This window comes from Mya arenaria, chromosome 11 (assembly GCF_026914265.1).
Source record: "Mya arenaria isolate MELC-2E11 chromosome 11, ASM2691426v1".
NCBI classification, from domain to species: Eukaryota; Metazoa; Mollusca; class Bivalvia; order Myida; family Myidae; genus Mya; species Mya arenaria.
Window position 1 is genome coordinate 23848757 of NC_069132.1, and position 26146 is coordinate 23874902.

Consider the following 26146-nt stretch of genomic DNA (forward strand, 5'->3'; position numbering starts at 1 on the left):
GGCAAATATCATATTATTTATGATTTTATTAACGATTTATGGGGTTATGTTATGAATTTCTTCACAAGCGTTGAGGATACCGAATTGTAAAATTACAAGTAACTGGTGCATAACGTCACTATCACACGAAGTTATCCTTGTAGTGCATTTGAAAATAAGCATGAAAAATGACCAATATTTTTAAGTGCCCACGAGTTTTTCATTCAAATTTATAAACGCAAAGACTATTGTGTCCCCGTGTGTTTCATTGTGTTAGGTTAAACGGTTAAACACCTGACATAGAAAGGAAGTTGTAAAAAATAACATAAATTTATTTAATTTTTTTTTTTTTTTTTTGCCAAATGCCGTCGGCTTACTGCCGTCTTTTTATGGGCATTGGCATCACTGAGACTCTCAGCGAAATATTTTCAACTCAGAAATAAGGCATCAAAAGCTGATTAATTGCTTAAGCATGGAATATGAAAAAGGTAAGTTGCAGAAAAGCCTGATGAAACCACAGCAACCGTTTAGTCATACGTACGCTCGTATATATTTAGGAATGAGGGAGTATAAAAGCAAACTTTTTGTGTCTGACATCATGAAGAAACTGACTTTAATTGACATTTCATCACGTAACTTGAAACGTCTTGAAAGAACTTCGGGATGTATATGCGGTCCATCTCTTAAGTAACTAAGGCTCCGTTGGTCGCTTATGCTCATATTAATGATGGACATATCAAGTAACAAAAAAAACCAAGAGCTAATGAAAACACCGTTTGACAATAGACCTGTAAATTAAATGCCAAGAATGTGGTCAGTTTTAGATATTTTGTGGCATAAGCTATCTTTTCGAGAAGCTGTTCTTATGTTACAAGAATGAGAACCAAGAAATGTGCCTATTCGGATAGGTGACCACGGGCCCTTAGATCTTGACGGTAGTTAGAGATCGAAATTAACTCTTTTTCATTTATTGCCACTTTTTTTTATTATGATAAAACATGAGTGTTATGTAGAAGCTTTAAAGCTGTGGAAATGCAATTACAATCACACTGCTTCAGCTAGCAAATACTCTTATTCTTTTTTTTTCTTTTTTTCCATTTTCCTGACAGTTAAAAACCCAGGTGAATGCGCAAATTCAAATGTGTCGTACATCAACAAATACTCGCATGTCCCAGTTCCTCAGACATGTTTGCAGGGGAGTAAATGTTTCTTTACTCATACATATTTTTTTTTTCCAGAGGTAGGCTTTGGTCGATGAACGTTTTAACTTTATAAATAAATGTAAACGAAACGTTTAAACCCATTAAATCAACCAATGAAAATGTTAAATTCTTCGTCTGGAATCTAAGGGAACAATTTGATCATACTTTTTTCAATTCAACTCTCACCAAAACAAATTATTTAAGACAAATCTCTTTTGAAGCGATGTCCAGAGTACGAATAAATGCGGCGGTGCCTGAGAAGAACCTTACATCTGTCACTAGACTTGTCCTATGAGAGAAAAATATGTGTCGATCAGACACTTGTTGATGAGTTTGTAAAATGCGTCATGGTATGTCATGTTATGGCTTTTACTGACTACTCTCATATATCAGTGACGCTGGAATACGGTCACTATTAACGCCAGCTCCACCATTTAACGGTGGTGCAAAGCATATATGAGTTTTCGACACTTCCGTGGTGGAGCTGTGTGTTGTGTTTACTTCTACACGCGTGACAGCGCCACCACTAGTACTCGACTGCTCCATCGCTAGAGCAACAGCGCCACCACTTTTAATTCTGTACATATTTCCTTTTTAAGAAGTGCTTATTAGTTTTGTTGTGTTCCGCGTAAGTAACAGCTAGTTATATGTGCATGCGGCAGAATGTTCTTACGATGTGTGTAAACAACGAAGTGTACTTTAATTGCTTGCAGATTTCAAAATATGCACACGTCCGATTCGGGAGAAAAGCTCCTGGCACAACTAGTTTGCACACTATATGATATTGAAACGAAATCGTAGCTTCAGTAACATTGTTCTTACGCGGTACCACATTGTCCGATTTTCGAAATAAGTCCGTAATATAAAATTATCAAATGAAATATTAATCATATTCACGTGTGTATAAGTAAACACAAGGCACAGCTGCACCACGAAAGTGTCGACAGCTCATTTTCAAGCTTTGCAATACCGTTAAGTGGTGGATCTGGCGTTAACTGGCCGTGTGGATTGGTTGAGGCGCCTATTATTTTCTTGACTTTCTCGGCGTTTTACCACTTCCAGTGCGCGCCCCCCCCCCCCCCCCCCCCCCCGTTGGGTCACTACTGTCTGACGAGTTTTGTACGCTTGCTCATTCATTGAAGGATGTTGAAGCATTGTAAGGTTTCGAGGGTTTTAACTAATTCAGTAATTATTACATACCGTTTTGCATGCATCACCACATTCACAATATATGAGAAAGAAAACAACAGAGAAACGTAACAGCGTTTCACTTCATATCATAAAGGACAAGCAAAGGGCTTGAGCCACGAGTATTTCCAACATCAGTTGCGGCCCTTCCGAGATGTTCTTAGGCAGGATCGAGTTAACCCCAGTGAAGTTGTTCGTTGATGGTGTTTCCAAAATACTTTGCGGATGTGATGTTGTCACTTGGCAGATGGTCTTGTGTTTTCTAGCCAGAAAAGGAAATAACCTGGCAATTTCATATGGGCGAATTTGCATTTTTCACTGTTTTTCCCAAACATCTATGTTTTCAATGATTTCTTGGAGGCTGACCCAGTCAGTGTTCCCGTTGAGTGTGAGGTAAGCAATTGTATAATCAGCGAAAATATGGTTTGTAGATTTCAGAAAACTAATCGTTATTTGGTGAAAAAAATAAATAAGAGTGAGCCAAACTTCATGCGAACGGATCCCTTGGTATGCTGGTGTCTCCAGATATGCTAATGCGTCGGATGCCATGCCCACGTACATGTACACAATCTACATGTAGCCTGGGATCTGTGATTCAGAAAATCTCCGATCGTTTTGTTCGTCACAAATTTAAATCTAATTTCGTAGCCGTCCGGTTGTTATTAATGCTCGACAATGTACTTTGTCTAACGCTTTCTGAAACCCATCACCCAGTTTCCTTTGTAAACGTAATTCAATCCTATTCCCAGGCCTATCTTAAAAAAATATTAAAAATAAGGTGGGTCTTAAAATTAACTCTTTGTTATTCATGTTTGTTTTTTGTTGTAGCTCTAGGTATCTTTACCGAGTACATTATTGCTAACTTCAAAGTGTCTTATAGCAGGACCCAAGTTTTAAGTACGCTATTATTTTTTGTCCTTTTGAACATTTTTGTTTTCGATGTTTCATAGAATCTAACCAGGACTAAATAACAGAGCCAATATTTACATTGTCACCAAAAGCATGACATTAATCGGCCATATTTGTTGTTTACTCGTTGAATTACGAAGTGTTTACAAATAGGAAATCTAACTTTTGTTCACTTTTGAAACAGAACTTGATGCAATTAATCATCTCGCAAAGATGTTGATGTGTGATTTGACATAGCTGTCGCTCGTAAACTCGTTGTTGTATTTCCAGTGTTGATAAAAAGGACATGCAAAATCTCACAAACTATTTGTCCGTGAAAATTTCATCAGTGTGTGAGCTTCCGATTTCATTATTCATCTTATCACTTGTGTGTTTTCATTTCAACCATAAACCACGGATTTCTTTAAGAAGTTCGCGTTTTCTCCACCACGTTGCCAGCCAATCGTGATCAACATGGGGAATTCGTCACAGAAAGGGAGACATGTTTCGGGAGATGACTCTGGTCCTCAGCTGACCGCTGGCAAATACGATGTTGGCTCGGTCGAAAATGACATGTATGGCTACTCAACACAACCACAGTATCAAAGGGTAATTTTTTATTGTTTTACTTATATTTTTAAAGCTAATCTTGGCTACTTTTCGTCTTGGTGGTTCAACAACATAGATCTTGTCACTGAATGTTGATGCAATTGTGGTTCTCTTTGTCTGCATACTTATTTTTTTCAGTAAATATTAAAGACATGTTTGAAAACATACAAATTTGGCATTTCATATCTCTCAAACAAAATTTTACGCATGTTTGATTATTCTAGCTAATGTGACCCAAGCAGGGCCTCATTTCAATGGATATTTCTCTTGCTTGTTTGTAAGAAGGATTTTGATTGGTCATGTCTGTTTTCTGTATTACAATTACATAGAGGGTCAAGGCCAGTGATGTTTACGTTTTTGAAAGTCACTTAAATTCTTGTTTATGTATTCTTATGAAATTAATCACGATGAATTATTTATTTGGCCTGAAATTAGAATATCAGCTGTTGCCATATTATGGCAGAAAAACATACTGTTGAAAATGAAAGTTTAAATCGTTTTCTCCAAGTGATCGACTCAAGATTAAAAGAAGAACAAGGATATAGGGTAATATAAAATGGAAGGTAACACAAAATGTCAGACAGCACATGATGTATGTTACTACACACAAAGATCATTTATTTTAAATCTAAGTGCTGTATTGTGATGTCATAACAAACTTATATCGCTTCATGATTAGCTAAGATATATGTCTCTTGCTTGGATGACCTTGGAATTAAAACAGGACTGTTTTTCTTCCCTGTGAACTTTCCATCCTATTCATTTAGAGTTCCCATGCACTCACATTTGGCAGTCACTTGACTTACACATTTGATTTGGGACTCACAGATTTGCCTCGTTTCATGAAAAGCAATAGAGAACATTTGGCTCATACTTTTCTAAATTATGTCATTGTGACACACACTGTTCAGAATCAGTTGAGAACATTGTTACATTGACAGAATATTGCATCATTTCAGTTGTGAATTTGATATTCTTTGGTTTGTTAGAATGAAATACAAAGAAGTTTCTCTTCATAATGGTAATTTGTAATTGATGCTATGATATTTGAAATCTAAAATTATAATCATTGCATTGAAAATTGAATAATGTAAGGCCTTGGCTTAATGAAAATTATATATTGCTGTATTTAAATGTGATGTTTTGCATGCATAGTAGTTTAATACTAGTATCTTTAATTTCTTTTATGCTTAAGTTTGCATTATTTCATTTCATTTCATTTCCTGACATTCATAATGAAAACTTGCCAGTTGCAGGATGGCCTCTTTCAGGGTATAAGGGATGAGAGAGTAAGACAATTGTATGCACATGCTTCTAAATGTAAACAAGATATTGTTAGATCAATGACAAGTGTTTTTTTTTCCACATGGAAATGGTGGCGGGGTCCATTGATAGGGGATGTTGTTTTGGCAAAAAGTGGAAAAATACTAACATAATTCATATCATTATACTTGTTTTCAAACCTTATATTCAACAAATCAGCATAATTCAACAAATCAGCATATTTATCATATGAATGGCACTTAATTTCTATATTTGCTAAATGTTAAGAGATCAGTGCTCCTTAAAAAATCACAAATAAAATAAAGGATTTCTCGTACCTGGATAGGGGTAAAATAAATACCTATCCAGGAGGGGAACGAGGCAGTTTAACCCAAAATGGCCTAAAAAACAATGAATGATGTTAACTTTAAAGTGTTCATATCTTAAAAAGTTGTTTTTGCTGATAATCTAGGAAGTAAGTTTTGTTAATTGGAAAGGAAATAAAAAGTGTAAAGTTTTTCAACTAAAACTCATAACTTTTTAGTGTGTCTTGCCAGAAATGTGTTTTTTTACTCAAAATGGGGTCAAAATTTGGCCCCATTCATAATCCCAAAAACGTTTTTCCAACTCTAAACAAATAAACTTGTACAGATATTTTTGAATGCTGACTTATTCATTTCAAAATTCTTCAAACCGAGGATGTTTAAAGTATTTTTTGCTTTGTTAGAAATATAGTATGATAAATTCACAATTTTAGCCATGTTGCCAATATTTTTCACATTTTTAAGGGCCCTGGCCACATTCACAAAAGGCAGAAAATGTGCTAAATGCATTTTACAATTTATTGAAACCATCATGGACAGCCTGATGGGCAGTTGCTCAGCTGTATCTTATCCAATCTAGAGTTGATTAATACTAGAAAATACAATAGCTTCAATTACAGTGGGTTCAATCCTTTTTAATTATATAAACTTGGTTTAGGTAAGTTGAGCAACTGGCATATGATGATCATATTATTATTTTAAATTCATACATATGTAAATAGCACATTCATTGTACATTGTTTATTGAATATGAACACTTTTTAGTAGACAGAAGCAAATTGCGCTTCCTATTAAATTTATATTCTTCCTTCACCTCCATTTATTAGGATACTGTAATATGTAAGGGACTTTTTAGGCAATAAAATTCATATTTTAAACATGTGCAAATTATGGACACTGCTAGCTAGCTTCCAGTGGTGTTATGCTACCTTGTAAGTTTTTACATGTACATTATATTATAGCAATGACACATATTCTATTTTAATTCGGTGATTGTTTTAGGTGAAGGGGATTCTGTGCTTTTTCTTACCAATTTGGGGCCTAATTTGAGCGCCATTCCCTATGATTGTCCTTTATCCCAATTGGGAAACTAAAATTCCCATTGTTCTTTATCCCAATCGGGAAAATAAAATTCCCATTTTTCAAAATATATTTTTTAATAGAACAATTTGGACACCCAAACTTTTCTTTCTTTCAGAGCTGATGTTTTCTGAATAAAACACACTTTATCATATTCTTTGATCTTTTCTGTCTATTTGTTTTTAAACTTTCTTGCTCTTTTCAATTTTTGAGTCACATTTATTCCTCAACTGAATTCCCCAAAATGGTGAAGAAAAACACAGATTCAATGTACATGTACATATAATTGATATTAATTATGGTAAATTAGCATTTGTATGTTTTCTTGTATGTAATAAATTATTGTCCTTTTAAAATTTAATAGCCATTATGACATACATGTATTTTTGTAAAAAGTAATTTAGCGATGTTTAAAGACCCTTCAGATAAGTATTAAAAACCTTGTGTTTTATTTTGACATGTTCATAAATAAAAGCAGTATCAAATATTATAAAAAGAAAATATGGAACTTTATCCTAGACTATCATAATTAGATTATAATTAGTTTATGGAGAAATCTGACCCACAAATATGTGAATTTTAGATGCCTGGTGACCCCATATTATTTTATATCATTTGATGGAGATGTGCAGAACCAAAAATGTTGCAGAAAATAATATAACAAATAAGACTGTTTGGCCTTCAAAGATGGCAAAATATGTCATTATGTCTCCCCCATAAATGAGGAGACATTGTTTTTGCTCGAGTTGTCTGCCGTCTGTCTGTCTACTCCATATCTCTTGAACCTCAAAGGATTTTGAAATATCTGTGCAGAGTGCATGTCACAAACAGCTTGTGTCAAGAATAAAGTCACATCTAGAGGTCAAAGGTCAAATGACCACATTTCATGTCAGCTCCATATCTCTTGAACCAAGCTAAAGGGTTTTGAAATAACAAATGTTCACTGTTGTGAAGATTTTCATAGGTGTTTTTTTGTTTTGTTCTTTAACTGGATTTCAAAAGACTCCAGGGGTCATTTTTCCAAATTGGTTAGTTTTTCCAGCGGATGTGTGGGGGGATACTGGTTACCTTTTATCTGCAATTTGTGCATTTGAAAAGAGAAATCTGGCATGAAACATTGATTCAAATCTCATCCTCTAAGATCTTGGATGTCTAAAACCTTATATTAAGAAAACTTAAATTTCAAAAGCTTCTAGGGACCTGGACTCCCAACCAGAGCTTTGGGCGGGACCAACTGGGGGCATAGGTCCCTGGCCCAAGCATTTTTTTCTGGTTTAGAGTTTTCACAGCTTTCATGCACCCTTTGGAATTTGAAAATTATTAATTTGACAGAAAATGATAGGAACTGTGTTTAATAAAAGTAATTTTAGGTTTCAATTGTCAAATAAATTAACTTTGTATGTATTTATTTTAGGGATACAAACGAATGGCAAAATTGATATTCAAATATTCGGTAATTCTTTCGATCGAATATTCGAATATTCGATTACCGAAATACGTATTTTAGAAGATGTATTAAATATTATTATTATTCGCTAAAGCAATAGCCGGGGCGTTTTTAACCCTACTTTGTCGTAGCCAGTACTCGCAACGGACCCTGATTTCCCCAAATGAGCCTTTGAAATTCTCCATTTTCAGGAAGAAAAAAGCAAAACATTATAAACAACAAATTGAATAATTCAATTCCGCTGCCTTTTGTAAACAACGTGAAATTAGATGGATTCCTAGTCAAACAGTGTTTTGCGCCTATGGAGGGTCTTTCCGTAGGATAATCAGCCTCGTTTTGAGATTGACCTCTAAATTGACTAAATAAAGATATGGAAACCCCAAACCAACTCGGTTCTAGTAAAATAATTAAACGAAAACATAAGTGCATTGGACTCAGCTATTGTACAACAAGAGGGGAAATATATCCTAAAATCCATTTCAAAGCACGAAAATTGTATCGAAACATGGAAACAGTTTATTTAAAAAGCACATATATGCAACAACATTTTTGTAGCACATGGCATTCATATCATCACTTCCATTTGCGCTTTGTTGTACAGTAGTTGCAGCCAAGACAATACATTGGTGTTAAAGCCGATCCCTAGCTAGTTGTTGTAAAAGTAGGGGGACCTTTTATAGTACCCGGCGTTATGTACCTAAATGACACATGACGTGGTCTAGTCATCACATTCACACCTCTGGCATAAGGGGCCAATCGTTGTAAAAACAAGACAAACGAACTTTATAAACAACATCAGCGTTGTAGGCAAAATGTATTTTATTTTCTTTATTGAACTTTTTTCGAATATTCGAATACCGATTTTGACATTCGAATACCAAACGTTTGATCGAATATTCGAATATTCGTTTGCATCCCTAATTTATTTTAATCAAAACAAAAGAAATATTTGTCTCTCTTAAGTTGTTAATTCTATGAAGGCAGAATGTTACTGATGCTATGAAGGCAGAAGGCTGTTGTTGCCATGAAAGCAGGAGGGTTCTGTTGCTATGAAAGCAGAAGGGTGCTGTTGCTATGAAGGCAAAAGGGTGCTGTTGTTATGAAGGCAGAAGGCTGCTGTTGTTATGAGGCAGAAGGCTGCTGTTGCTATGAAGGCAGAAGGGTGTTGATGCTGGTATGCATTAGGGGAGGAGAGTGCTACCAAAAAGGACAAGGGTGCAACACCCTTTAATAACTCTTTCGCTAAAACTCTTAAGGAGCTATTTTAGGCTAATTTGTGGTTTGGAATCCTTTTTAATTACTATTTGAGCTATTATTTCTTCGCTGGAAGCCCTGAAGAAACAAGAATATATGTGAATATTGTTCCATTTGTATAAGTATCCAAGACCAATTATTGAATAGCATGTTAGAGTTCTTGCATATGATATAGATTTTTTTCAGAGGTCATAATTTGATTGAAGTGAGCATTTTCTATAAAAATAAGTCACCACTGAATCAAATTGAATTTATATTCTGTATTGTAAATTTTAAATAAAAAACCCCAGTGACAATAAAAATAAATATGCAGAACTTTACAAAAAATACCTGTTGAAGCATTCACTTTACTGCCTTGTTGATTATAAATTCAGACTATTTGATGGTCATACATAACTCAGTTTCACTTGAATTTGTGCAAATTAGACCAATCATAATAGTTCAAATTTCACGACCAAGGATTGTATAGAACATTCTGTTAATTCAAATAAGATTGTTTCTCAAATCATTTACACTGTAGGTCAGAGAAAACTTACCTGCTGAAAATGGGTAGAAGTTTGATAGTTTGCAAAATCTTCACCAAAGTCTTCCTCCAAAGTCTTCTCTAAATGGCCTGATTTTTTGGTTTTTAGGGTACATTTATATGTGTTCATACAACTTTATATCTTCATAAATATACATATTATATTTGTACAGAGAGCACGAGCGGCTACCACCCTCAGCCAGACCGACACCCGCGAAAAAGAGGAGAAGCTATTGCCGACTGTCTTCAAATGGGAGTCTGGAGGCAAGGAGGTTTTTCTCTCTGGCAGCTTTAACAATTGGAAGGGAAAAATACCTCTCGCTAAAAGGTAGTCATCATGAGACTTCTTAATAGCTTAAGGGCCAACTTCCATAAATGTATTGGGTCTGAACTGCAAATATTATTATCTCATTATGAAAATGCTCTTTGAGTAGAATTTTTTGGAAAACATGTTTTCTTCAAATTCTTGCACATTTATGTCACAAATACCTATATAAAGAATTAACTTTTCTGTCTTTGAGTCCCAAAGTCAGGCCCAAGCAGTTAGTGAATATTGGTAAGTCAAATGTTTGCAAATACCTCATGATAAAAGATGAATGCCTGTTTATTCTGCAATACTTCATGCAAAAAAGGCAGGTGTGTATTTGAAATACCTCATAAATACCTCATGCTTGATACTGGGTGATTTACCTTTTGCATTACCTTATGTTTTTCATACAATTAGCCTGACTTAAATGTTGATGCTCAGATATACATGTATGTCTGAAATATCCTACTGAACATGAACATCTTTCATTTATGTACCGTATTATATCATGTATAGGACGCTAGCATAGATAGGACGCTGGCAAAAAAAATTGTCGAGAAAACAGGTAAAACCCCTTAATATATAAGATAGGACGCAGCGGAAAAATGTCAAAATTCGTGCCGAAAAATTGAGGTTGGTCAAGTATTTATAACATATTGAAGTAAAAAAACAAACAAAAATTGTATATAAGGCATATTTCGATAAGTGTCTTGTGTATTTTGATAATTATCGTCGTATTTCGGTAATTAAACGTACACAACAATGATATATGTCTTGACATTTACGCATAATATAAGACTTGTACAAATGCTGTAATAGACTAGTTTTGACTGACAGTCAATCGTTGCAACCGTTGCATCTCCCGACATGCCTTCTGAATGACAGTCAACCGTTGCAAAACTGTGTATTGTCAAAACTAATGATTGTTTTGATAAGGCTTGTCGCTGCGCGGATTTAAGCATGTCAGCATAATTATTGCGTGTTGGTAATTAGCCTTGCCAGTAGAAGGCACCTCGGGTAAAGTGCGAACAAACAACAATACGGTATTACCATCGCAATAGTTCGTTCTGTTGATGTTTTTTTAATGACAGACAGCGGGTGTTTTTCACACCTTCGCACATTTGAAAAGATTTGATAGTGACAATAATGCTACTTTGCGTTATGCACATTCCTTTATTAATTTCTTAAAACAGTAACATACAACAAAATGTTTTATAAAATATCGAAACATTAAAATCATGAACAACGATTAATTGATAAATACCTCCTTTCTCGATTTTCCGTTGCCGTTATAACTCAATCTAGTTAAAGTGCTGACTCACATCGAGTTTTTGTGAGTAGCGTCCCTTTTGTAAAAAAGTAAACACTTGTTTGTTTTCAATTTATTTCTCAATAAATCATTTTAAAGTAAATATTCAATATATTTCTGCGTGTGTTAACTTGCGTGATTTTACCTATGTCAGTTGTTCTCTTCGGTGACGCAGTACAGATACTTACTATTACCGCGTTCTTCCCCGGTCCGATATTTTCGACCTGAAATGGACTTGGAAAAAAACAGATGAAATTCTAATAGCATAGAAAGGACGCAGGCAATTTTTAAGATGATAATTGGGGGTAAAAAAGTGCATCCTATGCATGATATAATACGGTATATCCTTGTAGATATTTTGTGATTTTGAACCAGTTCATTGTGTCAGTATTGTCTAGATCTGCATGTGTACCTAGTGCCTCTATTGATGATACCTATTATTTGTTATCTCTGTTATCTGAGGGTGGCTCAGAGTGCGAAACTCAATATTCATTTTTGTTTGTTGATATTCCTTTGACATTACAATTTTAATTAAAATTATTATATTGCAACTGATTAACCTTGTTCATTAGACAAATATATTGGGTGATGCTTGTGTACTATTAAAGGCGTAACAATGTAGAATTTGACATTGAAATTGGACAAATAAATAGAGCAGGGTTGTTTTTTTTCCAAATACATGATGCCAAGACCTAGTTTTTCGGAAAGGTTTTGGGACTTGAAACAGAAAAAAAATTGTTTACGTGTTTGTCTTCCGCAAGTAGACACTAATATTTATCTCATTACAAAATTACCTTCTGTTTTCAAAAACATTCTCTCTTTTCTCTCTGAAAAATGGAGCCTACCTGTAGAGTTCATGGTCTGTTTTGCTATAAATATATGTTATCATCTGCTTTTGTTTAATTCATCACAGGTTTCTGTTGAATTGAATTTCAATGGGTTGGAATGTTGGCCTTTTCTTTAACTAGCCAAACAATTATTTACTGTTTATGCTCCAACACATACATGTATGTCATAGTTCAGGGGATTTTTCTCAAGAAAATAAGGGAATTTTATCCCGAACTTTGGGGATTTACATTTGTGTAGATGAGCCATTATAGGCCCTGGTGCGATTCCTATCTGCCAAGTAATAAAGCAAAAATCAAGGGGGCACCCCTCCCCCCCCCAACTCAACCACCTGAATATAGGTTTCTAATAAGGGGTTAATAAATATATTTCTTGTTCTTTATTATTGCGCATCCTTTAGAAATCTCTGTTCCATTTTTCGTTTTTATGTTATTTAAACTTAAACTTAAATCGCTAAAACAGTGTTGTTTTGCATCATGACTAGTTTAGTATTTTTACAAGCTGTGAAAATGTTGATTTAATGCTTAAGCTTACTATATCTACCAGTCATGGTAAAAATCAAATTACTTACCTTCCTTAAGGCTTTTTACTCATGGGGATGAAATATCGGAAGTAAACTTTAAGCCCTGTTTATATGACGAGAATTGCCTCCAGTAGTAAATCTGACCCAGGGGCAAACTTACTCATATAAATGGAAATTCTAACAACATTAAATTTACCCTTTTGCCCTAGTCTGGAGGTGGTGCCCCCATGGGAATTTTATGTCATGTAAACACAAAAACTGATTTGCACTAGGGGTATTCTATTTTGGCATGGGCTTTGCAGTAAATATTTGACAAATAAAACAATATATGAAAATAAAGAAAGGAAATTGTTATAAATACAAACTCATTTATTCTATCGTAACTGTTTTTAAATTCTCAGCAGATGTTTCTACGAGGGTCTGAAATGTTTAAAATATCATGTTTATTTCTGATTTAACCAAAAAAATCATGTTTGTCAATTTAGTCTTTCTTTGAGACGGATACACATGTCTGTCTGCTATCAAAATGGAGTGCTTAACTTTCAGAATACATTTAATTAAACGCTGTCACACTCCTATAAAATCTTGAAACTTGAACTTGTGCAGTTGATTTTTTTCTGTCGATATTACAATATTTGTTTTGAAAGATATTCATTTTTTCCCCTGAATTTATTGCAACATGACATCTATAATAAGTATGTTTATTTCTATGACATTTTGGTAATAGTTTCATCATTATGTTAAGCATACTTTTCATCACAAACTATTTTTTAATCATAATATCCCTTTTTTCAATTGCCATATAAAAGCTTCAAAAAATGCCAAATAGACAAATACATTTTGGTATGTTTGCCACCGAGGGCAAACTTCCACGTTGGCAAATGTTGGGCATATATACCCTTTTATGGTCTAGTGGGTCTACTGGATGCAAAAATAAATGATTATTATGCAAATTCCAATCTCTGTAGAGAAATCGTGCATGTAAATCATGATGGATATATTTATTTATCACCATCTCACACCATAACATTGTATTTGATTTGGTTCTTACAGGTCTGCTTGGTTTTTGGAGAAAAAAGTTTCATCAGAGCTGTCTGCCTAAAAAAAAAACTTTGCCAAAACGTGAATACTGCTATAACATAATACAATATTTTGAATCACTGTGATGTTGCTGGAGAGGATGTAAAAATTAGGGCTGTAACGATGCATCGTGAAATCGCGATTCGGTACCCGACGATATACTGTATCGTATCGCATTGTAAAAAATCGTGTGTAGCGCGTATCGTTTGATTCGTTATTCCGACTGAAGATTTGTATACTTAAAACACATTCCAAACATATTTGCATGATCTGGTCAATTTGTTAACTTCCATTTTTAACTGTCGAAACAGTGAAAGCCACTTCAGCCGCATTTTCGCGCACAGCAGGTAGAGCTAGCAAAATACGTTACAACTAGTTATCTTACTTGTTTATTTTTCAAACTAAAATGAAAAATGAAAGTAAAATTATTAAAAAATGTGCAATTTAATTTTCTTTTTTAAATTTGAATGACAAAGATATGAAAAAAAAGGAATCTGCGAACTAGCTGAAGTGGCTTTCGCTGTTTTGACAGTTTTCAGTGGTCTGCCAAGTCAAGGATGGCGGAAGAAAATTCTATCGGTAGTAAGGAGAAACCCTAGAGAAACGCGCTAGTAAAATGTAAGTCCAAAGCTTGGGAGAACTTTGGTTTTGCAAAGTCAGACAATAAACTAGTTATTTGTAAATTGTGTCTGGCCGAATTAAAATATAATGGAAACACTACAAACATGACCAAGCATCTTCGCCGATGCAAAATAATAAAAACATTAAAAATATAGTTTTGATAAGGATATGTCCAACAATTTACAAAATAGGCAAACATTTAAGTCTTACATATTTTTTTTATATATAAACTATATATCATGATGTATCGTGAATCGCGTAGTCCGTATCGTGATACGCATCGCATCGTGAGTTGAGTGACGATACACAGCCCTAGTAAAAATATACAGAAAGGCCCATAACTCTTTCATTAATATTTGTTTGATTTATACACTTTCTTGACAGAAAACAGACAAGTATTGGTTTTCACTGTGCATTGGTGTTCTCTGTGTGGCATTTTCGTTAAACCTTGCAAATTATTACATTTGTCACCTTCTCAGACTAACTCCTGTACTTATGTTCTGGTAATTTCAAATGAGCTTTCAAAAGTGATCGTTGTATTCATTCAGTGTGAAAACCGTCTTAGCTTTTTTAGAGCCATGAATCCTGTGAGTGATGATATCTTTCTCTTTCATGCATCAGTTAAGCATTTTGGTCATAAAAGTAGAACATAACAAAAACAACTTTTATAATGCTCAAGAAATATAGGGCAACTTGAAGTTTCAATTTGTATGACTTGCTTGTTTGGTGAATGCAAAGTATGTGTTCACTTTAAATAAATCAGTGTTTTTTCTCCATTTTTAAGGGAATGGTAGTGGGGCTCATTGCTAGGGCAAAAATGGCGTTATTTTGGCAAAAAGGGAGGAAAATACTATAAGTTAGTAAGATGATACATGTAATATTCAACTTCTTAAATCAAACCTTTTATTCACGAAACCTATCAACATACTCATAAATCTATGCTTCATATGCCCCCCCCCCCCCCCCATTGATAAGTTCGAAAGTATAGTTGATTGTAAGTATTGTACATGTATGTCTCCTTTCATGTTTGATTTACTTGCCAGAATGTCACTTAAATTCCGCAGGAAGAGAGCCAAAATTCTAAAAGCACTAAGTCTTGTTAGCACTTGTCAGTTTAACCCCTTGTGCACTTATATGGAACCAAAAGTTGTTGATATTTTTTTACCGTAGTACAATAGGGTATGCGTTTTTACAAGTAAAGAACATCAGCAGGTGCACTTAAAAGAAAATAATGGTGGTCGTTATGTTGTTCACAGAGTAGTGCTTCCTAATTTATAGAAAATACTAATTTAAAACTCGATGTTTTTATGTGTGTCAGTGCTCCATCCTAACTGAACCTTGCCTGATCTGTATCTTGACCATGCCTTTTAGGATTTAAAAAAAATCTGAAACCATGAAGACCCAGGTATACCTTGAGGTCAAGGTCATGCTTAGAGGTCAAAGATTGAAATGATTCTTGTCCTGGCTGTATTTTGACCATGCATTTTAGAATTTAAAAAACATGCCATTTAGGTTCGCCATGATAAGGCGGCACAAGACCCAGGTCGGTACCTCAAAGGTCAAGGTCACACTTACAGGTCAAAAGTTCTGTTGATAGGACTGTACCTGGTCCAGGCCACCTCTTAATCGAACATTACAAGATTCCAAGAAACTTGACATGAATGCTTATGACGATAAAGTGAAGTGTTGCATATAAGTCCCAGCTCTGTTCCTCGAGGTCAAGGTCACACTTAGAGGCTAAATGTCAAAATGAGTACTGTTGAGGACTGGTCTTGATCATGCATTATAAGATTTTCATAAAACTTTGAGATTCACCATGATGAGGCAGAGTTTTGCATGTTACATGTATTGTTCAACTCAATGTCATTCTGTGTTGGAATTGCTTGGAAGAGTATTAAATGTCTGTGTCAAAGGCTCTTTAAAAGGGCTCGACATGCTGCAATCATTTTGATTTTTTGTACTTTTTTATTTATCTTTTAGGGATAAATATTTTGGAACCACAGTGTACAACCAGTCTCATTATTACCTATTGTGGGATGATGCTGAATGCTTATTATGACTGTTACCGTTCAACTGTTCTCCATTTCTATAACAGACATGTTTGGAAAAGGAGTCATGCAACATTCAGTAGTATTTTTTGTGCATAAAGTCAATAGTTTTCGCCCATCTGTTATGAAACTGTTAGAATACTTATCTACATGTTGTCTTGAACATTTATGAATATGGGTCACCTCAGGTAAAAAATAGGTCACTAGGTCAAATCTTCCGAATTATTTTCTCCATATTATAAATTCTTAAGTTGTCTGCATTGTATCTTAGGCTATTGTGAATATGAGTCCTTTTGGGTAAAAAACTAAGTCACTAGGTAAAATGTTTGGAAGCATTTTTCTCTGTTCTAGATTTGGATGTAAATTTTAATTATCTTTTTTTTTTTAAATTCTGTGCATGAAATCTAAGATGATAAAGTGTATCATCTGGGGTCATAACAAGGTCTCTGTGATTTATAATTTAGGAAAAGCTGATGTATTTATAAAATGTTAATTTTTCCTTACACAAATGGAATAGTTTCTGTTGATCTGCATGAAATTTGATCAGGGTATTTGTGTGAACATATCTCTATTATACATTTGAATGTGGGTATTCTTGGTTAAAAAACAAGGTCATGACCTCAAATATTAGGTTTGCCAAATTGCACTGTTAAATAAAAAGTCCGGCTTGAATGCGGCATTGACGCATTAGCGGTTTGTTTATGTTTAACTGTTACGACTGTTTTCAGCAATTAAAATGTTTGCCCATGGAAATAACTCATCTGTTCAAGTAGATAAGAAAGCAAAGATTGATTGGAGTACAAACAAACATTCTCTTTTCATAGCTTGGATGAGTTAACTTATTATATTATTTTTTTTCAATGTGTTTTACAGTGAGCAAATTTGGTTTCTTTAAATCTTTTTGCAATGAACAACAAATGACATCATCAGTGTTTGTAATTTATAATTTTTGTTCCAAATGGCACAGATATTAAGAGGGACATTTGCTGCATTTTTGATGTAATCGACTTTAAAATATAATTAAACATTTTGGAAAACATATCAATATGATGATGTTTCATGCAAATAATAAAAAAAAGATAAATTTTACGCTGGCAGCATGTATTTAACCCTGGGACTTTGTGATCAGCTCTGGTGACCATACCAACTTCAATAGTTGAAAACAGCTACAGCTGATTATACAAGGTCAAATGAAGCATATAAAACACAATTTGTAATTTGGGGAGAATTTTTTAGCATCAAAGCAAAAGTTGTTAAAATTTAAATATATATGTTCTGTAGATTTCTTGAACATACTCTTGATCAAAGTTTTGTTTTTTGTCCACTTGTTTCACTTTAAGTCAGGAGGTTAATAAGAAGTCTTCAAGAGACCTCATAAAACAAGTAATTTATTTCTTTGTTTGTAAATAAAATATACAGGTAGAAATAGAGTATTTGCCTTTAATGAAAAACAATCAAGTAATATCTGGTATAAATAATGTACTTGGCAACCTGTTGGTACCTGTTGTATTCTGCTATTGTTATTTTTTTAGTAAATTAGGTAAATATAAACAAATATACTGATCAAAACAGACTATGGGCCTTTAAATGAAGAACGATCTTTCCCCAACGGACAGAAAAAGTATAAATTAGTACTTTAATTGCAACCTGTTTGTACCAGTTACATTCTTACTGCCATTGATAAATGAAGATGATATGATAAACACAGTATATGAGTCCCACATGATTAAGGATAATGCATATGCTTGCAACTTGGTGTCTATATCTTGTCTCCCTGCTGTATGTCACGTCAGCTGTTCTGAAGATGAGAGAATGATAGCTTTAATTTCTCTTGCAATAATCTTCATTACTGGTATGATTTATTTAAAAAACATTATAGATTTAGATATAACCAGGTTTATGAATATCATAATTATTGATGATAAGCAAAAATTAAGCAAATTTGATTTTTGAAGTTAATAATTTTCAATGAGATGTAGTGAATATAATGCTAGAAAACAACAACAACATAACTGCACTTGGACAAAATCAAATTACAAATTCATGTCAATATGGCCCAAATAGTGTGTTTAAATACTAATGAACTACTTGTGTAAGGGATTGGACAAGTTTTAGACCGGCCTGCTTCATACCCGAGATGCTCTAACCCCGCCCACTAGGGGTATTTGCTATTGGCCTCTCAAAAAGGATACTTAGAGTCATTAATATCAGCTAAAAGCTGTCTGTACTAATGACACTTTTAAAAACTGGTATAAAGAATACTTATGAACTGATGATCATTGTTCTGTTTCAGCCATGGAGATTTCTTCACGATTGTCGAGCTTCCTGAGGGAGAACATCAGTACAAGTTCTATGTGGATGGCACCTGGCAACACAATAGCAACGAGGTACATGTACTCACTTTTTTAAATCTTATGTTGGTTTATCTGTGATTTTTGAAGAAGGAAATATTGAGTGGACGTATTGTGGTAGCCTTAAGGTGTTGTCATTGATAGCGGCTGATTCTCCAAGTGTTTTACCTGTTGCTGTTACCTTGAAGGAGATAATTACATTATCTTGGCACACTGTCAGGCTTTATGCCCTTTACTTGATTGGAAAATGAGAGGCAACAGTCAACAGGAGTGTTAGCATTTGCCTTTGTTTAGTTTGTCTGGTTTTTAACTGAAAAAAGTTAACAGCTTCATGTAGGTTTTGATTAATGACCATAACTCAGATATAAGAAAATCTATTAATATAAAACTTAGTACAAGATTTTAAAATGGTAATACATATGTTGTTAGTACCATGACACTGGCAAAAATATTTTTTTATGTCAGCCCCAGGGTTAGCTTGGAAAAACAGGCTGGTGTAAACATCTGCTGGAAGTTTCTGTTTATAAATAAAGATATAACTTAAACAAGAATATAAGATGATACATGTTTAAGTAAAAAAACAGTAGTTATTACATATTTTAAATGTACTCAGTGTTCATTGTTAATTATGATGATTATAATGATGATTACTATTGTTACCCTAGGCATTTGAGTTCGCTATGGCCATACTGTTTCCACTGATAAAGCATGACTTGTATTACTCTCCCTATTCCATTTTCTTTCCTTTTTTTTCTGTTAACATATTGTCCTTCCTTGGGTTAAACTACTGTTTGTTTTAACTGAAAGACATTTTTGCTGAATATTTGCAGTGTTCTCAAGAAGTGAAAGTCACCCAAACAAGCCAAAAATCATGATACATGTTGATGCATGCATATTTTGCTGCAATGGCATATTTAGTTTTGCATTGTCATGCATGTTTTTTCATTCATTAGGCCGTTGACATGACGCCACAGCTTAAATCTCATTATCTCTCTTGGTCTTAAATTGTTTGTCTGACGTTATTGACTGATAAAAAAGATCTATTGAAATCCAGGTCAACTTAGCAATACATTTTGTGTGTAAATAATTTGAACCTTTTTAATTTGTTAAAAAAATTATTAACATGACCTGGGTCCTGTCGTATCAAATGTACTTGTATTCTCATTCTTCGTCAGCGGCCCATCCACCATCAGTAAAATGGACCATATCTTTTGGCCACAAATATGCAATTATCTAATTATAATTTTATTCATTTCTACTCTGACAATTATTTTATAGTAGTACTAAGGATACTAATAAATTGGCAAGTTGTTAATAAATATTTACCCTTACAGATTGTGTCAATATATTGCCATTATTATTTTCAATTTTATTGGTTTTGGATGGGCCTCTATAGGCTTTTTATACTGATTTTCAACGTCTTGACTTCACAGATTTATTTTTCTTTTACTTTTGATATACCGGTAGTTATATGAAATTTGATTTTTTACAAACACAAAACATAGTCTTCAGTAACAGTAAGAATTATTCACAGAACTCCTTAAAATAGGTAAGGATGTACTCTTGGTGGCCGTCTTTTTGAGAACATTACATCTTCATTATACAAACAAGTTCATTAGGATATGATTTCATATGAAAAATGATTTTTTTTCAGATTGCTTTATGGAAATTTTTACATTTCATCATGGTAATTTTGATGGTCAAACTGTGAAGGAACAAATTTCACATTGTTATGTTGTAAGGCTTATTGGCTCGAATAAAAGTGTTTTGGCTTATCCAATATGTATTTAACTATAAAGATACACAAAATACATATAATTGCAGGTGAATTGACAGGGATGTGATTTGTCCATGATTCGCGGATTTCCGCAGATGGAATTGCTCCTGGTGCATAAAGATATAAAATAAATTTAACTGGTTGTTACACCCCCGACAAACGAAGTTTGAAGGGGGTATATTGGAGTCACCCTGTGGTCGGTCGGTCGGTTTGTCGGTCGGTCCGTTGCAATTTACCTTGTCCGGAGCATAACTTAAAAACTATTGGATGGAATTGGATTAAACTTCATACAATGGTAGAGCATAATGAGAGGAAGTGCAGTGTACAATAACCATAACTCTATTCTTGCTTATTACTGAGTTATTGCTTTTTGTTACTTTTTTTGTCCGGAGTATAACTTGAAAAGTACTGGATGGAATTCATTGGAACTTCATACAATGGTAAAGCACAATGAGAGGAAGTGCAGTGTTCAAGAACCATAACTCTACTTTAGCTAATTTCTGAGTTATTGCCCTTTATTTGTTTTTTTTGCTGTCAATTTGTTTTTCAGACATTAACTTGCAAACTACTAGATGGAATTTATTGAAACTTCATACAATGGTAAAGCACAATGAGAGGAAGTGCAGTGCACAAGAACTATAACTCTATTTTAGCTAATTACAGAGTTATGGCCTTTAATACTTTTTTCTTGTTCCGAGCATAACTTGAAAACTATTGGATGGAATTTAATGAAGCTTCATACAGTGATAGATCATAATGAGAGGAAGTGCAGTGTACAGGAACCACAATTCTATTTCGGCTAATTACAGAGTTACTGCCCTTTGTTACTTTTTCTTGTCTAGAGCATAACTTGAAAATTACTGCCCTTTGTTACTTTTTCTTGTCTGGAGCATAACTTGAAAACTATTGGATGGAATTTAATAAAACTTCATACAGTGATAGATCATAGTGAGAGGAAGTGCAGTGTACAGGAACTGCAATTCTATTTCAGCCAATTACAGAGTTATTGCCCTTTGTTACTTTTTTTGCAATTTACCTTGTCCGGCGCATAACTTAAAAACTACTGGATGGAATTGGATTAAACTTCATACAATGGTAGAGAATAATGAGAGGAAGTGCAGTGTTCAAGAACCATAACTCTACTTTATCTTATTACTGAGTTATTGCCCTTTATTATTTTTTTGCTGTCAATTTTTTTTCCAGACATTAACTTGCAAACTACTAGATGGAATTTATTGAAACTTCATACAATGGTAAAGCACAATGAGAGGAAGTGCAGTGCACAAGAACCATAACTCTATTTTAGCTAATTACAGAGTTATGGCCTTTAATACTTTTTTCTTGTCCCGAGCAATACTTGAAAACTATTGGATGGAATTTAATAAAGCTTCATACAGTGATAGATCATAATGAGAGGAAGTGCAGTGTACAGGAACCGCAATTCTTTTGCAGCTTATTACAGAGTTACTGCTCTTTGTTACTTTTTCTTGTCCGGAGCATAACTTAAAAACTATTGGATGGAATATAATAAAACTTCATACAGTGATAGATCATAATGAGAGGAAGTGCAGTGTACAGGAACCGCAATTCTATTTCAGCCAATTACAGAGTTATTGCCCTTTGTTACTTTTTTCTTGTCCGGAGCATTACTTGAAAACTACCGGATGGAATGTAATAAAACTTTATACAATGGTACAGCACAATGAGAAGGAGTTCAGTGTACATGAATCATTTCACTATTTTAGCAAATTACAATGACGATAGTCCATAAAATAAAGTTGTCATTTATAGGTTGGCTTTCCAAATAGTATCAGGGCGGCGTTCGGGGGTATTAATCACCTTCAGTGATAGCTCTAGTTTTTAGTTGTTACAATAATTGTTTTTATTATTAAAACTCCAGTTTGCTTCAATTTTGAGTCAGGAGAACCCTCTAAAAAGCCAGATTTGCTTCTACAGCGGGCTGGCTCAGATACTTTGGCCTTAAGCCATCACCAAAATGTTACCAGTCCTTAAGCGGCCAGGTCAATCACATCCCTGATAGAATATGATTATATCATAAAACATGAAAAATATTGTTACTTGCAAATTTTATTCACAGAATTGATAAGTAAGCAAACTGCCTTATCTTAGTATCTCCTCTGTATGTATATGTATGCATTAATGAGGAATGTTCCAAAATATATTTAAGAAATATTTTAGAGTTACGACTTCTGTCTTCGACAAATTGAAACTGCCAAATTTAAGAAAACAGTTGTCAAATTTCCATTTAGTCATTTTGGGTAATTTTGAAGTTTGTGCATGCAGGCTGTCTTATATAAAAGCATTTCAAGCCCAATACTAAGAAAGTTAGCATCTATTTTTGATCTTCTAAACAATTAAGTCCGTGCCAAAGATAAAAAAAACAAGCTGACAAATACATAATAATTTATTTTAATGTAGTTATATTTATATATTTACCGAGGGAGATATTAGGATCATTACAATGTGAAAATTGCATACAGTTGTAGCTTCTGTTGTAGCCTCCATCCAGCAAAGCGAGTACAGACTTGTGCTGAACGCCGTATACATCTAAATGTTCACTTTTCAGCCTTCAACAGCAAACAATCTGGGTACATTAAATAACTTGGTGCAGGTGAAAAGGTCGGACTTCGAAGTTTTCGAAGCCCTGGCTTTAGATATTATCAATACACCAGTGAAAAACAAGCAAAGTAAGTAGTTCTGCCCAACACAGACTTATATGTATATCCTCAGACACTGTGAAAGGCCATGCTTAAGCAATCTTGGTTTTGTGCATCTTCTTAAGTGCAGCTACGTATTTGTGTATTCTTTCTGTCAAATATTTGGTATAAAATTTGCATGCTAAAGTATATAAAAGTACTGGGTTTGGTAACTTTTTTTCATTGGAATGCTTTCAAAATTTCTAAATAACATAATATTCCATAACATACCACTTTAATCAGTCCATCTGACACTTTTAGCTATACGTAGCTTTTTTGTTTGGTCAACTTGACACAAGGCAAAATACTTGGACAAGTGATAGAATTGTCACAAAAATTGGTTTGGTTAAGGATGGCCTATGCATGTTCTAGTGAAGTCCCTGTGTTCACACTGTGTTGTCGTAGTAACCAAGGCCTGGGTAACTGTTGCCAGGGTAACGCAAACCGTTGATTCCGTACTCTTTTCAGCCTTCCAAACCAAACAATATGGGATCATTGAATAACATTTTGACCGTGAAAAGATCCGATTTTGAAGTGTTTGAAGCTCTAGCAATTGACAGTCTTCACACATCTCATAAAAACAAGCACAGTAAGTGTATATAATGCCTTAAAAACAACCTTAATTTTATGCAACTTGTCCTATATGTGTCCCAGAACACGATTTTTGGCCCAAAGTTGGAAGCGCTAGTTTGACCAAAAAAAAGTCATTGTTGCAATTTGAAAACATTATTTTGTCAATAGCTCTTTTTTGCCAAAACTTTGGGCCAACAATGTGATCATGTGACACACGTAATGATAAATGTTTAGAGTGTAGTGTGCTAGGAGAAGGAAGCCTTGTATGTCAGGGAAATGAGTGCATGCAGACTCACTTAGTGATTAATTCTGTTTCTATCTCAGGATTGTAACAAGTTAATTGTGCCTGCATTTCACCAAGAGCTGATTGGTTAGGTGATGGGTGTCAGCTCCCTCTTGAGCTTTCAAAATGGAGGCAGGTTTCAGCCCCAGCTTATACAGACATACATTTGTTCCTTAGAGTTTATGCAGGTTTGCCTGCAACCATCGGCTTCATTATGGCTTGACTTCGCCATGGCGCCATTGTGTCAAATGGCCATTAGTGACATGAGATAGAAGTACCTTCTATTGTCAATCACATATAGATAATAGCAGACTTAAAGAAAAATAGAACCAAGGGGACCTTAGCACTTTTTCAAAGCGACCTCCTGGTTTTTTAAAGTGACTGGTATAGAGCACAGATAGTTTTTCAGGTTTAAACGTGTTATAAGTCAGTACATTTTCCCAATTCTACCCTCTAATGCATTTGTAGTTGAACCCTCTGCACCTGTAGCAGACACTTAACCAATAAGTTTTCAGGTGCGGTTTACGCACAAGGGGCGGTGAAGGCATAAGGGGTGGTTAACGCCCAAGAGGCGGTTAACTCATAAGGAGCAGTTAACGCATAAGGGACAGTTAACACATAAGGGGCAGTTAACGCATAAGGGGCAGTTAACGCATAAGGGGCAGTTAATACATAAGGGTTGGTTTATGCATAAGGGGCAGTTAACACATAAGGGGTGGTTAATGCATAAGGGGCAGTTAACGCATAAGGGGTGGTTTATGCATAAGGGCCAGTTAACGCATAAGGGGTGGTTAATGCATAAGGGGCAGTTAATGCATAAGGGGCAGTTAACGCATAAGGGGTGGTTAATGCATAAGGGGCAGTTAATCCATAAGGGGCAGTTAACACATAAGGGGTGGTTAATGCATAAGGGGCAGTTAATCCATAAGGGGCAGTTAACGCATAAGGGGCAGTTAACACATAAGGGGCAGTTAATGCATAAGGGGCAGTTAATCCATAAGGGGCAGTTAACGCATAAGGGGTGGTTTATGCCTGAGGGGTGGTTAATGCATAATGGGCGGGGCGGTTAATGCATAAGGGGTGGTTAATGCATAAGGGGTGGTTAACGCATAAGGGGTGGTTAATGCATAAGGGGTGGTTAACGCATAAGGGGTGGTTAACGCATAAGGGGTGGTTAATGCATAAGGGGTGGTTAACGCATAAGGGGCGGTTAATGCATAAGGGGAGGTTAACGCATAAGGGGTGGTTAACACATAAGGGGCGGTTAATGCATAAGGGGCAGTTAACGCATAAGGGGTGGTATAGATAAGGGGTGGTTAACGCATAAGGGGCGGTTAATGCATAAGGGGTGGTATAGATAAGGGGTGGTTAACGCATAAGGGCGGTTAATGCATAAGGGGCGGTTAATGCATAAGGGGTGGTTAATGCATAAGGCCCAGTTAACACATAAGGGGCAGTTAACGCATAAGGGGCAGTTAATGCATAAGGGGCGGCTAACGCATAAGGGGTGGTTAATGCATAAGGGCCAGTTAATGCATAAGGGGTGGTTAATGCATAAGGGCCAGTTAACACATAAGGGGTGGTTAATGCATAAGGGCCAGTTAACGCATAAGGGGTGGTTAATGCATAAGGGCCAGTCAACGCATATGGGGTGGTTAATGCATAAGGGCCAGTTAATGCATAAGGGGTGGTTAATGCATAAGGGCCAGTTAACGCATAAGGGGCAGTTTTAAGCCTAAGTGGTGGGTTATGTATAAGGGGCAGCTAACACATAAGGGGTGGTGAACGTATAATGAGCGGTTTGTGCTGATGGGCAGTTTATGTATAAGGGTTTTTTTACTCCAAATAAGTCAGGTTACACTTACACACATATATTATATAAGGTTACACTCACACATAAATATATCGGGTGACCTTTACACATATATTCATATCGGGTTACACTCACACACACA

General features: G+C 34.9%; 1 protein-coding gene across 6 annotated transcripts in view; it reads left to right on the forward strand.

Annotated features, from left to right (window-relative positions):
* Nucleotides 1–3370: 3370 nt before the first annotated feature.
* Nucleotides 3371–26146, forward strand: part of LOC128209688 (5'-AMP-activated protein kinase subunit beta-2-like) — a 37730-nt gene continuing 14954 nt past the window's right edge. The window contains exons 1-5 of one of the 6 annotated variants that reach the window (XM_052913847.1): nucleotides 3371–3866; nucleotides 5117–5155; nucleotides 9930–10084; nucleotides 18784–18877; nucleotides 23206–23326. In XM_052913847.1, coding sequence (XP_052769807.1) covers nucleotides 3732–3866; nucleotides 5117–5155; nucleotides 9930–10084; nucleotides 18784–18877; nucleotides 23206–23326 — 544 coding nt within the window. In that variant the 5' untranslated portion in view covers nucleotides 3371–3731. Of the gene's footprint in view, nucleotides 3867–4181; nucleotides 4413–5116; nucleotides 5156–9929; nucleotides 10085–18783; nucleotides 18878–23205; nucleotides 23327–23803; nucleotides 23925–26146 lie in introns of those variants that run through there. The other 5 variants (XM_052913846.1, XM_052913849.1, XM_052913851.1 and 2 more) reach the window with 5 other exon arrangements.